At 39.0% G+C, this 16,590-nt stretch overlaps 1 protein-coding gene across 1 annotated transcript in view; it reads right to left on the bottom strand.

Moving 5' to 3' along the window:
• The window catches only part of DOCK4 (dedicator of cytokinesis 4), an 826,344-nt gene that overhangs the window by 295,828 nt on the left and 513,926 nt on the right, over positions 1-16,590 (bottom strand). Inside the window, exon 34 of the mRNA XM_070755516.1 lies at positions 15,196-15,291. Within this exon, the coding sequence (XP_070611617.1) occupies positions 15,196-15,291 (96 nt within the window). The remainder of the gene's footprint in view (positions 1-15,195; positions 15,292-16,590) is intronic.

The raw sequence follows: 16,590 nt of genomic DNA, 5'->3' as shown, positions 1-16,590 counted from the left end.
ACTTTCCTTCAAGATAATCCTTCTTTCTATTATTTCTGCCCATCCTGTACTCCCAAACCAGACTCCCTTAGCAATCTATACGATGTAACCCAATCAGCAGTCTCTAAAACCCTGCTATCATACACAGAAAGCATGGAACCATCCAAGATCTGATACACGCTAAAACACCAAAACAAGTACACCACCCCACCCCACCCCCACCACTTTATACTACACCCAGTCCACTACTACCTCTATCTCTAAACCCTACCACTGACATGTCCACCCTGATGCAAGATGCCATGGAACATGGACAAAAATGCCATAACGCCGTACTTTTTGGCCTAGAAGAAAAAGGGGAAACCGATATATCAAAAATCCGTAATATCATCCACAACCATCATCCTCAATCAATCGCCCCTGATGATATTTTAGCGGTTACTAGAAGCGACCCTGTACTAAAGTACAGTGATGGATCAATGGCTCCCCGGCTGTGCAGAATAGTCTGCAAAAATGAAACTACCAAACAACTGTTCATCAAGACCATGAACTCCATCGCCAGAAATAACACAAAATACAACAAATTCCGATCCAGACCAGACCTAACACTACTCCAATGCATCCGCTCTCGGGAACTACGGGCCGAACTCCGGAGACATTGTGACCAGGGTGAAACTAACCTCTACATTGACTACCGCTCTGATTGCATCAGGACCAAAGCTCATAATCCTCCCTTCATCTCCAAACCCACTGTCCTTCCTCAACCACCTTCTCCACCCACCATCCCTCATCTACAAACGGACCACCCCAGTACTTCAAGCAACGAATAGGATAGCGCGCCTCTTACTACCTCATTCCAATCCAATTTCAACTCAACTCAATCCAATCTCACCCCTGATCACAATTCAATCTCAAATGTTTACTAATCAATGCAAGAAGCATAATTAACAAGTTATCTGAATTCCTCATCCTACTTGACACAAACATATTTGACTTAATCTTTGTTTGTGAAACATGGCTGAATTCTTCCTATCCTGACTCCATCATCACACAAAGTAACTACCTGGTCTTCAGGTCTGACCGCGAATCCCGCAGAGGGGGTGGTGTAGCCATATTCTACAAAAGCTCACTCAATCTAAAGAACATTCAAGTTGCACAAGATCTTATCCTTCCTGAAAGCCTAGTTTGCGACATTTCCATCAACACTACACTCCGTTTCCTACTGTGCTACAGAGCTCCAAACTACGAAATTACCCATGCAACTAAACTAACCTCTCTCCTAAATTGGGCTACCTCCTACCCCCATCCCATTATCTTCCTTGGTGACCTCAACCTACCACACATCAACTGGTCGCTAAATGAATGCTCCACTGAACCCATACACACCGCCATCTATAACGCCGTCACCAGCCTAGGACTAGAACAATTAGTATCAAACAACACCAGACTCAACAACTGCCTCGACCTCATATTCTGCAACAGCAAAAGTGCTATCTATGGACTGCACACAAAAGAACCCTTCTCCAACAGCGACCACAGTACGATCAACTTCAACCTCAACCTACATCATCTAAACACCCACCAGAAGTATGCGGCACCTAAGTACAATTTCAGGAAAGCTAACTATGATCTCATAGATGCCAATCTCTCAATCCTTAACTGGCAATCCTTGTTCTCTAACTGCATCACCACTGATGATCTCTACGATATGTTTTTACTCCAAATCAAAAGGCTTATCGAACTACATGTGCCACTCACTTCTTCCAGAGGTAAATGAAAAAATAACATACCTGTCTCGATAAAGAAACTACAAACCAAAAAAAAATCCCTCTGGCGTAGAAACAAAAAAAGCCCAGTAACCAACTTTAAAGCCCGCTACAAAAGCATATGCCAAAGAATAAGAGCAGAATGCCTCAACTATCACAGCACACAAGAGGAAAGCCTCCTTTGCACCAAGTCCAATCGTGCTTTCTATAACTTCATCAACAACAAACTCAATGACTCCAGACCTATTCCACCACTTGTCGGACCCAATAACAAAGAATACCATGATGACTCATCCAAGGCCAACCTCTTCAACTCTTTTTTTGGCTCTGTTTTTGTTAACAGCAATGGTTCTTCCCCCATCTTCGCAAATCGCACCTCTAACCCACTAAAAAAACCTAACCCAAATTGTCTTCACTGTAGACAATGTAGAAAAAGCAATCCGTGACCTCAAACCCTCCCTATCTGCCGGACCAGATGGTCTCTGTGCATACTTCCTAAGGAAACTTTCTTCTGCTCTCGCTGAACCCCTAAGCATTATCTTCCAAAAATCCTTCAGGACCAGCACGCTCCCTAAGCTGTGGTCAAAAGCAATAGTCATCCCCATTTTCAAAAAAGGAGACCCTTCACGAGTGGACAACTACAGACCAATATCTCTCTGTTGCGTCCCTTGTAAAATCATGGAATCAATTATAAATCGACAAATCACCCTCTACTTAGAATCTAATAACCTACTCTCAAACAAACAATTTGGATTCAGAAATAAACTATCCTGCAACCTACAACTACTTCACTGGAAAAACATTTTGACTACTCTCCTCAATCAAGGAAAATCCATTGATGCAATTTATATAGACTTTTGCAAAGCCTTCGACTCAGTGGTCCACGACAAACTACTCCTAAACTCAAATCCTATGGCATCTCAGGACTCCTCCACAACTGGATTACTGCATTCCTGTCAAGCAGGCAACAAATTGTCAAAATTGGTAGCGCCATCTCCACCTCCGCCTCTGTCATAAGCGGCGTTCCCCATGGAAGCGTACTAGGTCCTACTCTCTTCATTCTCTACATCAATGATCTCTGTGACCATATCGAAAGCAACTGTGTTCTTTTTGCCGACGATGTGAAACTTTTCAACACCACTGATAACACACTTACTCTCCAAAAAGACGTGGTCTTTGTCTCAGACTGGTCTAACACCTGGCAACTTCAAATATCAACCAACAAATGCTCTATCCTCCACGTTGGCAAAAAGAATCCTAACTGCACATACGAACTGAATAAACAATCTCTCACTGCCAACCCACATTCTGTAAAGGACCTTGGAATACTAATATCGAATGACCTAAGTGCTAAAGCCCACTGCAACAATATCGCCAAAAAAGCCTCTAGAGTTGTCAACCTGATCCTACGCAGCTTCTGCTCAGGCAACCTCACCCTACTCACAAGAGTCTACAAAACTTTTGCCAGACCTATCCTAGACTACAGCTCATCTGTCTGGAACCCATACCACATCTCAGACATCAACACCCTTGAAAATGTCCAAAGATATTTCACCTTGAAGAGCCCTTCACTCCTCCACTCAAAACAGAATATCCTACGAAAATAGACTAACAATCCTAGGCCTAGAAAGCCTAGAACTATGACGCCTAAAACACGATCTGAGCGTTGCCCACAAGATCATATGCTGCAAAGTCTTACCAGTCAACGACTACTTCAGCTTCAACCGCAATAACACAAGAGCACGCAACAGATTCAAACTTAATACGAACCGTGCCAAACTTGACTGTAAAAAATATGATTTCAACAATCGAGTTATCGAAGCTTGGAACTCACTACCGGACTCAATTGTGTCAACCCCTAACCCCCAACACTTCTCCCTTAGATTCTCCACGATTGACCTCTCCAGGTTCCTAAGAGGCCAGTAAGGGGCATACATAAGTGCACTGGTGTGCCTTTCGTCCCCTGTCCAATTGTCTTTCCTTTTTTTCACCTATCTTATATATTCTCTTCCTTTCATATATCCTCTCCTCTAAGTTCACCTTCACCCTCTTTTTATATTATCACATGTCTATTTTCTTCCTATGTATTTATGTATTGGACAAATGAATGAATGAATAAATAAATAAATAAAATAAATGAAGTTCTATGGACCCACCTTTACAATGGAGTTTTGGTGTATTTAGATGACATTCTTATTTACAGCCAGAATCTGTCTGACCACATCAAATTGGTGAGACAGGTCTTGAAGAAACCTTTAGCTGCTAAACTCTATGTAAAACTTTCCAAATGCGAATTTCACAAAACATCAGTAGACTATTTGGGATACAGTATCTCAAACCGAGGCATAGGTGAAGGCTGTACTTGATTGGCAAGCTCCCTGCACATGCAAACAATTGCAGAATTTCTTAGGATTTGCGAACTTCTACCAACAATTCATTCTAACTTTTGCTGAAGTTGCCTTGTCCCTAACTGAACTAATAAAGACTGGATCTACCCCTACTAAGCCCAAACCTTCTCAGCCTATCAGGTGGAGGCTTTCGAGGGGCTCAAAAGACTTTTTGCCAAAGAGCCAATTCTGCAACACCCTGGCCCAGAGCAAAAGTTTGTGAATCAGACGCCAGTGATGTGACAATAGCGGCTGTGTTGTTAAAGGAGAATGGGAAAGGACTGTTGTTATCATATGCATACCTTTCCAAAAAGCTGACCCCCACCAAAAGGAGATGGGCCATATGGAAGAAGGAAGCTTTTGCTATCCATGTGGCATTAGAGACATGGAGGCATTTCCTAGAAGGAGAGACAATTCCTTTTGAGGTTTGGATTGATCATAAGGACCTCGAGGCATTAAAGACCCCTCGAAAACCTTCTCCTAAGCCAGTATAATGGGCCCAATACTTTAAACGATTCAAGTTCACACTGATGCATATCCCAGCACAACAACCAAAGAGAGGAAGAAATCCATCCAATTGGAGAAATACAGAAAAGGTTGCACCAGTTCACACCCAAGGCCAGACTAGGAGACAACCCTCACCAAGAGAGAAAGAGTGGAAAAACAAATTGAAGTCTGCCTTGCCAACGGACCAGTGGTCCAACAACCACAAGGAAATCCTAACACTGAGGGAAGGTTTAGCTTGGAAGGGAACCAAATTATATGTGCCTGCCAGTCTGTGATTAGAGATCCTCCAACAGAGTCTTGACTCCAGACTAGGGGGTCACTTCGGGTTCCTGAAAACATTGCACCTAGTGCAGAGACAATTCTGGTGGCCTAGAATGCGAGCAGAAGTCAAAGATTACGTGAGATGTTGTGCCACCTGTGCCACCAGGAAACATAGACCTAGTAAACCGCAAGAGTTGCTGCAGCAAGTCGCCAATCCTAGCTGACCCTGGGAAGAGATAGCGATGGATTTCATCATGGAACTCAACGAGAGCAAAGGCAATACTGTTATTTGGACTGTCATCGATTTGTTCTCCAAACAAATTCATTTCATCGCTTGTTCAGGACTACCCACAGCCAGACATCTTGCTAAGTTATTCCTAAAACACATTTACAGGTTGCATGGAGTCCCCTGTAGAATCTTATCAGATTGAGGAGTCCAATTCCCCGATCTGATATGGGTGTCAACAGACTCAAACTCAACCCTGATAAGACGGAGTGGCTGTGGGTTTTGCCTCCCAAGGACAATTCCATCTGTCCATCCATCACCCTGGGGGAGGGGAATTATTGACCCCTTTGGAGAGGGTCCACAACTTGGGTGTCCTCCTTGATCCACATCTCACATTAGAGAAACATCTTTCAGCTGTGGCAAGGGGGACGTTTGCCCAGGTTCGCCTGGTGCACCAGTTGCGGCTCTATTTGGACCGGGAGTCACTGCTCATAGTCACTCATGCATTCATCACCTCGAGGCTCGACTACTGTAACACTCTCTACATGGGGCTACCTTTGAAGAGTGTTCGGAAACTTCAGATTGTGCAGAATGCAGCTGCGAGAGCAATCATGGGCTTTCCCAAATATGCCCATGTTACTCCAACACTCCGCAGCCTGCATTGGTTGCCGATCAGTTTCCGGTCACAATTCAAAGTGTTGGTCATCACCTATAAAGCCCTTCATGGCACTGGACCCCATGCCGCACGAATCCCAGCGACCGGTTAGGTCCCACAGAGTTGGTCTCCTCCGGGTCCCGTCAACTAAACAATGCCGTTTGGCAGGACCCAGGGGTGTCTCTGTGGCGGCTCCGACCCTCTGGAATCAGCTCCCTGCAGAGATCAAAACTGCCCCCACCCTCCTTGCCTTTCGTAAACTCCTTAAAACCCACCTCTGTCATCAGGCGTGGGGGGACTGAAACATTTCCCCCTGCCTATGTAGTTTTATGTGTATGTGTATGTTTCTGTGTATGTGTATGTAGTTTTCTGTGTATGATTGTATGTATGTTTTCATATATTGGGGTTTCTTGTTTTTTTTAGAATTTTTAAATGTATTATTGTTATTTTAGATTCTAACTATTAGATTTGTCATTATAGATTGTTTTTAACATTGCTGTAAGCCACCCCAAATCTATGGAGAGGGGCGGCATACAAATCTAATAAATAATAATAATAATAATAATAATAATAATAACAACAACAATAATAATAATATTTTTTTAAAATAAATTTTATTGATTTTATAAGTTTACAGAAAACAAACATATAACAGTGCACAGTGCATGTGCCCATCACCAAACAACACACACACCCCATCACCCCCACCACCCCTATAGAAGGATTCAAAGACTTTTAAGTTATTTGTCTATCTATTGATCCTTGGCTCTATCTTGAACGATTTTTACTAAAAGAGTGATTGTAATTTATTTTTCGTATTTACATCACAGATTCTACTTAACATATAATCTTTTACCTTGTTCCATCGCACCATCAGCTTCTCTAGTTTATTCTCATCAAAATTATTTAATCTTATTTCCATAATTTCAAAATGTATGTGATCCACCATGTACCAGTACCAATTCTGTAGTGTCCATTTTGTAGAGTCTTTCCATCCTAATACTATCACCGCTTGAGCACTTTCCAATGCTACAGTTTTAATTTCTTTAGATTCTCCTAGTTCCCTATATTTAATTAAGATTGCTGTTTCTTTTGTAATTATCCAATTAATGTTTAACATTTTATTAATTTCATTCTGGACTACCTTCCAGAATTTCTGTATTTCTGTACATTCCCAGATCATATGCATAAAAATTCCTTTTTTCTGGCATCCATGCCAGCATTTACCCTTCTCTTTCCCCTGGAAGTATGCAAGTTGTACCGGTGTATAGTACCACTTATGTAAGATTTTTCTTCTCATCTCTTTAACTCTCGTGTTTTTAATCTTATAAATATTTACTATTATTTCTTCCATTTCTCTTTCGTCTATTTGTAAGTCATCCTGCCAACATCTTGTTAAACTTTTAACTACTTCTTCTTCCCTCTGCAATATATGTTACTGGCTTGTGCTTTACTTTCATTTATCTTTACCCTTATTATTTTTTCCAAGCTATTTTCTTCTCGTAAGAAGGCTTCTTTATTCTCACTTTTATTTAAATATATATATATTGCATTAATCTGCAACCATTGCTGTTTACCGATCCACCATTCCAATCTAGTTCTACTAACTCTTCCATCTTTCTCATATAACTGTTCCATTCTCATTACCCCTTTACTATTTAATATTTTAATAATTCTAGTTAACTTAGCCTCGTCCCCTATATTCAGTACATGTAACGTTGATAGCTTGGATATCTTTATTCCACTTATCCTCTGCCATTTAAGCCATATTTCTAAACATGCTTTAAAAGGATCACTTAGGGTACTGGTTTCAATTCTACTCCAACTTTTAAATAATAATTCTTTATTATTTATATTATTAATTTCTCTTTCTAATTCTACCCATTTCTTTTCCCCCCATAACTGTAGCTCGATTAACCTTTCGATTTGAAATGCATTTCTATATAATACTAAGGATGGGCTTCCCCAACCTCCTTCTTTTTCTTGTGCATACTGCCAATGCTTCCTTATTCTAGATTTTTTCTCTCCTTCAATCCAAAAGTTTAGTCTATTATCCCATTCTCTTAATTTAGCCTCAGGAAAACTACCCGGTAAAACTTGAAACAAATACATCATCTTTGGTATTATCATCATCTTAAGGGCCCTAATCTTAGCCATTCTTCCTAAATTTTTACCCTTCCAATTTTTGATCTGCTTCTGGATTTTTTTCCATATTAAGTTGTAATTGGCCGTTGTTATTTTGGATGGATTTTTAAATAACCAAATTCCCAAATATTTCATTTTTTTACAACCTAATTTCAATCCTGAGATTTTTTGAATTTCAATTTGCTCTTTGGGGCCAGTATTTAAACATATTATCTCTGATTTTTCTATATTAACCTTAAGCCCAAATTGATCTTTAAATTCCTGAAGTAATATCATTATTTTTTTCATCATTTCAATTGGGGTTTCAGACATTACTATAGCATCATCTGCAAATAAGTTTAATTTCAATTCAAGTTCCCCTATTTGATAGCCTCTCCATTCCTTATCATTTCTAATTTTATTTGCTAAGGTCTCGATTGCTAATGCAAATAGCATTGGGGATAATGGGCAACCCTGTTTAGTTCCATTTTGAATTTTAATCATTTCTGTTCTATTGCCATTTACTCTAATTTGAGCTACATTATCCTTATATATTGTTTCTATAACTTTACAAAATTTATTTCCCATATTTAAATCTTTACATAGTTGAAATAGGTATTCATGATTAACTTTATCGAAAGCCTTATAAACATCTAATTTTAAAATGCTTAATTTCCTTTTGGTACTGGTAGCATGATGTAAAACATTAATCACATTTCTTATTGGTTCAAAGATTTTCCTTCCTTTCACAAATCCATATTGATCTTCTCCAATTATTTTTGGTAATATATTCTCCACCCTATTTGCTAATATTTTCATAAATATCTTGTAGTCCTGATTTAACAAGCTAATGGGGCGATAGGAACTAGGATCCGTTAAATCACGATCTGGTTTTGGGACCATTATAATTTCTGACATTTTCCATGTCATTTTCCATGTGGAGTTTCAAAAGTTTCCATTACATTATTAAACAATTTCTCCATATACGGTAGTAATTCATTCATATACACTTTATAATATTCAGCTGTAAAACCATCTGCACCAGGAGCTTTAGCAGGTTTCAATCCCTTAATAACTCTAGATATCTCCTCACTTGTAATTTTTGCATTTAACATTTGGCTGTCCTCTTTCTTTAATTGCTTTCTAACCTCTGAAGTTTGTGAAACAACATACTCTTTTTTATATAATTCCCCATAAAAATCTCTCATTATTTTTTCCATTTCTACAATATTGCGTTTTATTAGACCATCCTTATCTTTTAAAGCAGAGATAAAAGATTTCTCTTTTCTTTTTTTCAAATAATGTACCATTTGCTTCATAGATTTGTTGTTCCAACTTCTAATTCTATGTTTCATAATCATCTTCATTTTATTCCAATTTTCCTCATCAAGTAATTGTAATTGCTTTTTCTTAAATGATAATAGTAAATTCCATTCTCTGTTTCTTGTAATTGTTAAGGTTTCTTGGATTAATTCTATCTCTTTTAATAAATTATTTCTCTTAACATTCCAGGATTTCCTAAGGAAAGCTTCCGTACTAATGCAGTTACCCCTCATCACTGCTTTATGTGTATCCCAGACTATTGTTTCTTTAATCTCGCCTGTTGCATTAATACTAAAAAATCCATTAAGTTCCTTTTGTAATTTAATTCTACTCTCCTCATTTGCAGAGACAATGGGGTTATACCTCCAAATTCTTTGTTTATTACAAACCTCTATTTCTAACACAGCTGACAAAGGAGCGTGATCTGATAGCCAGATAGCTTTCACTTCTGCTTTCTTCAACTTAACCTTATCTGCTTTATTAATTAACATGTAATCTATACAGCTAAATTTATTATGTCTTGCAGAATAGAAAGTATCTCTTTTAACTACGTTTTGATGAAGGTCCATCATATTAATTTTATTTAAATGTAACTTTTTCTTATCCCCCTTCCCTGTTGTTAATTCCAAATTAAAATCACCTGCTAAAACCACTATACCTTCCGCAAAATTATCTAATTTCCGTTTCACATTTATTATGAATTGTTTTGCATTTACGTTAGGGGCATAGATAACCGCTAGAGTTACTAGATTATTTCTTATTTTCCCCTTAATAAATAACATTCTGCCATCCTTGTCCCTCTTAATATTGCTTAACTGAAAATCCACTCTTCTGTGAACCAAAATAGCTACCCCTTTTGCTTTGTTCGTTCCTTTCGACTGATAAACTTTTTCCCATTCTATATTTGTTACTAATTTATTTGTTTTTTCCCTTCCCTTATGACTCTCTGAAAGGAATAAAATATCTGCCTTACAGTCTTTAGCCAGCTTCATGATTCTACATCGCTTTTTCTGTGATGAAAGACCATTTACATTGAGAGATAGAAGGCCTAAATCACCCATTTACATAAACTAAATGCATTTCCTCTTTCAACAAAACAGAGCCTGCCGGAGAATTGTTTATTTTCCCAATGAATCCACACCCTGGTGCCTCTAACCTGACCTCCCCCCCAGGGGAAGGCAACGGAAAAAACCTTCCGTTACTGAGAGGCACTCTTAGATCTACGTTCCCTCTGAAAGCCCTCCCTTCTCCCCCATTTTACAAGACAATAAAAGATTCCCCCCTCCTTCCCTCCTCTCCCCTTGTTAACTAGCATGAACCCCCAACAAGAAATACAAAAGTACAGAAAAAAGGTTAATTAGTTGAAAAACTTAATACCATATTAGCACGACAACTCAGTTCAGTTTATTATTTTTTTCTTTTGTCTGGTGATACGTGGCTCATCTCGCTTCTCCAATTGAAGTGAGGCCAATTCTCTTTGAAGCTCGGCAATTTTCTCCTCTTTGGTTTGTTCTGACTCGTGAAACGGTTCTGCTGCATCTGGCTGGTCGATCGATGCCTGGGTCTGCATTGCTTCCTCTGGATTTAATCCCAATTGTAAAAGCAGCTTTCTTCCTTCTTCTAATGACTTTGCCTGAAAATATTTGGTGTCTTTAAACACAATAATGGTGGCAGGGTATCTCCAAGAAAATTTGATTCCATTTTCATACAGCTGAGAAGAGACCTCTCTCATCTGATTTCTCATCTTGAGAGTCTCAGCAGATAAATCTTTTAAAACACGTATTGGAAAAGCTTTGTAACGTAAGTTTAAAATCTGTTTGAGTTCTTTAAAAATCTCTGCAGCTCTTCTTTCTGAAACAAATCTAATAACAATGTCTTTTGAATCACCCTTACGAGGTCCAAAAGCCCAATGCGCTCTTTCAAATTCTTGCAACTCACATGTAACTTTGTTCTCGATAAACCACTGGAGGATTTCTTGAATAAGTTGTTTGCCCCCCCAAAAAATCTTTGGGGAAGCCTCTCAAGCGTATGTTAGCACGACGCTGTCTATCTTCAAGATTTATGATGCGAATTTCCTGGTGAGATTTCCCAGCTTCCAGCTTTCCAATCCTTTGATCTTGAGTTTTGGTTTGTTGTTTCAGTTCCACCATTCCAGCTCCCAATGCCGATAAATCTTTTTTCATTTCTTGGAGCAATTTGCCCATATCAGCAAAACCTTTAAGCAGCGTGTCCATCTTCTCCTCCAGCTCCACAGCAGACGCCATTTTCCCTTTGTGCTCACTTCTTCCCCCAACCGCGTAAAAAAAAGTTGTTTGCTTCAACTTTTAACTCCTTCTGGTAAAGTTTTCCAACAGCTTATTCAGTTCACTCTCCTCTCAATCCACTTTTAGTAAGCTAGAGAGGGTAGTTAAGGGTTAACTTTTATTTTTTTCTTCTTCATATGGGAGAGCTCTCCCTCGGTGCGTCTAGCTCAGGCGACGCATGCGTAGATCTCCCCAATAATAATAATAATAATAATAATAATAATAATAATAATAATAATTCACCGCAAGATTCTGGAGAGAATTCATCCACACCATTGGTTCCACCTAAGGACTTAATTCTGCATTCCACCCTTCCATAAATGGAGCAGCAGAGAAAGCTAACGCCCTGGTGGAACAATACCTCAAATGTTATGTGAGTTACCAACAAACCAACTGGGCTGAATTACTGCCTTTCGTAGAAGTAGTGTATGACAACTCCGTACACAGCAGTACAGGACTAACTCCTTTTCAGGTCACCAGTGGACAAGATTTTGTTCCCATGCCAGAACTACCTACAGAACCTCCCTTGTCCATCATGTTGGTGGAGTGGATGGAGAGATTAAAGAGAGGATGGGAGGACACCAAGAAGGTGCTGGCAGAAGCAGAGAAAGCTTACAAGAATCAAGCAGACCAACCCTCTTTTAAAGTGGGAGATAAAGTTTTCCTGTCAACCCAATACATTCAACTAAAACTGCCTAGCAAAAAGCTAGGTCCCAGATTTCTGGGCCCTTTCCCAATTGTGAAAGTAATCAACCTGGTCATGGTGCAGCTTGCATTGCCTAGAATCCTTGGTAGGATCCACCCTGTGTTTCACTGCAGCCTGCTTAAGCCGGTAATCGGGTCCAACATTAGGTCAAATGCACAGTTGCCCCCTCCCCCTGTATTGATACAGGGGGAAACCAACTATGAAGTGAAAAAAAAAATTGGATTCTCACATTTTCTGGGGTAATTTGCAGTACTTGATTAATTGGAAGGGGTACGCTCTGTCGGAGGCTACCTGGGTTAAGAGTCGGGATGTCAAGGCTGATAGGTTAATTAAACAGTTCCACAAAAATTACCCAATCAAACCAAAGTGTCCCACTGGGGCGGGGGGGAAGAGTCTAAGAGTGATACTAACTCCTATATGTTTTATTATATATTACAGGAGGTGGTCCTTGCGAAGTGGGGGCACCTGTCAGGCCAAAGCCATTGTGTAGATACAGAGACTTTGGCCTGCCACAATAGTTTAGCATTAGGGGCATTGGGATGGGCAGTGAGTGAGAGGAAGTTATAAGACAAAACAAATTCCTTTCTTCGAGCCAAGGTCATCTTTTGTTCTACACCAACTAAAAGAAAAGAGGAAGTTGGTGTAATCCCTGCCATGGATTGGGTCTCGTGATGGACCTGTGGCTGTGGGGGTGTAGTATGAACTTTAACCTGGGTGGGTGCTGGGAAGATGTTAGTATCGGAATGAAGATGGCGTGGCCAGCATGGCTCTGTTAAAAAATCGAACCTTGAGTGGCACGATTGGACTGAAACTTGATTTATTTCTCAGATGCTATTTGTGGCGCTAACAGGGCATGCAGAGATCAAAACAGAGGAATCAGTTCTGGGCGGCAGGCAGCGCCGGCTGTATGACCCATTTTAGCAATCAGAGAGAAAAGTGGCTTTGAGCTGCCAAAATCACTCACCATCTGAAACATGATGCTTTTGCCTCCTCAAGCTCTGTCTTTGGAATGGAGATGGGTGGGCAGTGAATGGCTCCAGCCGGCGCTGCACCCAGAAAACTCATTCCAAAAATGGGGCTTGAGGAGGCAAAAGAAGAACATTGCATTTCATGCAGTGGGTGATTCTGGCCGGCGCTGCAGCCCAAAACCACCTTTCTCCCAATTCCAAAAATGGGGCGTGCAGCCGGTGCTGCCTGCTGCCCAAAACACAATGCTTTGTTTTGATCTCCACACACTCCATTTTTGAAATGAGGAGAATAGTGTTTTCAGGCAGAAGTGCCATGATCCCCTCCCCAATTCAAAAAATGGAGTGTGTGGAGACCAAAACAGAGCATTGCATTTCAGGTGGCAGGCAGCTCTGAAAATTCACTAATAAAAGAAACTGTGTCTCAGGGGGAACAGGATTGTCATACTTAATATGGAAATAAGTTTTCATGCTACTGCTTCTTGCTGGGAAATCCTTGTAAGGTCAGCAGTCAGAATGTATAAACTATTTAGCAGTGACAAAGTCACATTTCCTAGGATGCCCCACAAAGAGGTTAGTCTACATTGAATTATATACAATGCCCTTTTGACTTGATCTTCCAAGGAAAATCTGGACAATGCTTAACTAGAACAAAACTTTTTAATTATATTCAACTCTCATATTGTGTGTTTGTAAAATAATTCATTGCTTTGGTGTTTTATATTTCGATACATGTTTTATATCTTGTTTCTGTGAATTCTATGCACTATGTTGCATTTTGCTATGCCATATCAAAAAACAACCCCCTCCCCCATGGTTAGCCTTGGTTTGTTGGCAAATATGAAATGAGGAAACCAAATCCCTCACACAATTTTTTTGACATTCTCTTTTTGTCCACCAGAAATCCCCAAGAAAAAATTATAATATTTAAAAAACTCCCACATTCTTTGTTTTGCTCCCCCAAACTTAAGGTGCGTCTTATACTCCAAAAAATACAGTACATATATACATGCATGCATGCATGCATGCATACATACATACATACATACATACATATATGTGTATTGGGGGGGGGATACAATGGCTTGTCCTGTCACTCATTTTAGAAAGCATAGTTCAGGGAAACTGGAGAGCATAAGCAGGTAAAGAATCTAAGATGATTCATTCTCTATATATAATTCTGTCAGTTGCAGAACCTTGTACAATAAAAATAAAGACAATATTGAATGCTTTCTTTATGTGATAAAGAAGCTATCTGATATTGAATTCATTCTTGACATGGTATAGCAAGGACAATCAAGGACAGGGGGAAAGAAGAATTTCATTCCCACTCCCTGCCAATTTCATGTTAATAGGCACTGTATCTAATGCCAATCAACTTATTTTGTCATTAGAAGCAGAACATTGCACAGACGTTATTCCTGTAATGTAATGTAATGTAACGTAACGTAACGTAATAATAATAATGACAATAACAACAACACAACAACAACAATAATAATGTATTAAATCACTTTGTTTTGCCCTTTCATGAGACCCCAAATCATTTACCCATGATTTTAATGGTACTAAAAGCAAGTCTAGATTTGATTGAAATACAACCAGTAGCAAACTCATCTACAGATTTTTCATTACTATAAAGCTTGTAATTAGAACTGTTTATACATTATGAATAATTAGATTCCATAAATATTTCCTGAATATGCCATCCCAACATTTGGAAGGAAGGGAAAAACTTTCTGGGCACAGAAAGATTGCGTGTCATTCTGATTCTGTAAGAAGTTTCTTCTGTGACATGCAAGGTTTCCACAGATAAGGAGTCTAAGATGTGGGGCACTATTGAAATATAAGTTCATCGTTTGCATATTGCCTGTAGGATGATCTACATGACTACATTTTGTATAATGTACAAAATCTGACAACTCAATGTATCTGTTTATATTCTTCCCAAAATGATTCATTCATTGCTGTAAAGCATACATCCATTACTCACCTGTAGTCCAGCAGCCTCTCCATAAGACGGGTTACAGTGGCGATTAATGAAACACCACTTTCTCTCCATGTTTCATGTTCAATTTTCTTCAGCAGGCTAGAAGGAATGAAACCAGGGCAAAATATCAGCATTTATTTTTACTAGTCTCCATAACAACCAATTTATTCTCAAAGATACCTAAAATGTCTTAGCAATATCTGTTCATTCTAATATCTGTTATTTTATATAAAACACAACTGCAAATATTGTCTTACCTGGGATAAGGACCAAAAAGTGGAATTCTACTCCAGGAAGCATTGACAAGGCAAATTGATTTTTTTAAGATTAGCCAACTCCAACTCAACATAGAAAGAAATATGTTTATGCATATGTGTGTGCCTATATATGTGTTTACAGGCAAGTGTGCATATACAGATTCACACATACATACAGAAAAAAAATACAAATTATCTATCTATCCATCCATCCATCCATCCATCCATCCATCCATCCATCCATCCATCCATCTATCTATCTATCTATCTATCTATCTATCTATCATCTGCAGAGAAAGAGAAGGGGAGAGATTATATTCAAAAGAGCCAGGATTTTATTATATACTACTGTACTTAATTAAACTTGCATTTTGACATCTTGGGAAAAATGAAAATTTTGTTACCTAGAAGACAGCATTTTCCATTTCACTGCTCCTGTTTGATGAGATTTCAGATCTTCTCAATGTAAGTTTCCCCCTCCCCCACATATTTCAACCAACAGTAGTTCTGCACCCACTCAATTTACTGCATTGTAACTGCCACAGGAAAAGGTTTTTCCTGGGATTTAAAAAAATATACTTCCTTGGTATTGTTTATGCATATTAATTTCATTTATTTAACCATTAAATAATTGACAAGTTCTTGATGATATGCATTATCCCAATTTCTTATTTCCCTGTTCTCCAGAATAAAGAATAAATACAAGTCAGTAGAGTCATAACCAATACACACAGCTTAAATAATTAAATAATAGATATCAGAATACTTTTCCCCCAAATGTTTATCCCCAAATCCATATGCATGCATGTTTACCTACTGTATAGTAGGTAAACTGTATACCTACTGGATAAGTACCTTCTGCATATATCTTCTTGATTATTGCTTTCCATAGAACAAGATAGAGCCCTGATTTTTTTTATTTTTAACCATGAAACAGAGTCATCAGCTACACTTTTTGAAGAAATTTGTTTGCTTGCTTGCTTGCTTGCTTGCTTGCTTGCTTGCTTGCTTGCTTGCTTGCTTGCTTGCTTGCTTGCTTGCTTGCTTGCTTGCTTATTTATTTATTTATTCATTCATTCATTCATTCATTCATTCATTCATTCAATTTTTTATGCTGCCCTTCTCCTTAGACTCAGGGCGG

The sequence above is a fragment of the Erythrolamprus reginae genome, chromosome 6 (assembly GCF_031021105.1).
Source record: "Erythrolamprus reginae isolate rEryReg1 chromosome 6, rEryReg1.hap1, whole genome shotgun sequence".
NCBI classification, from domain to species: domain Eukaryota; kingdom Metazoa; phylum Chordata; class Lepidosauria; order Squamata; family Dipsadidae; genus Erythrolamprus; species Erythrolamprus reginae.
This window is presented reverse-complemented; position numbering and strand designations above follow the sequence as displayed.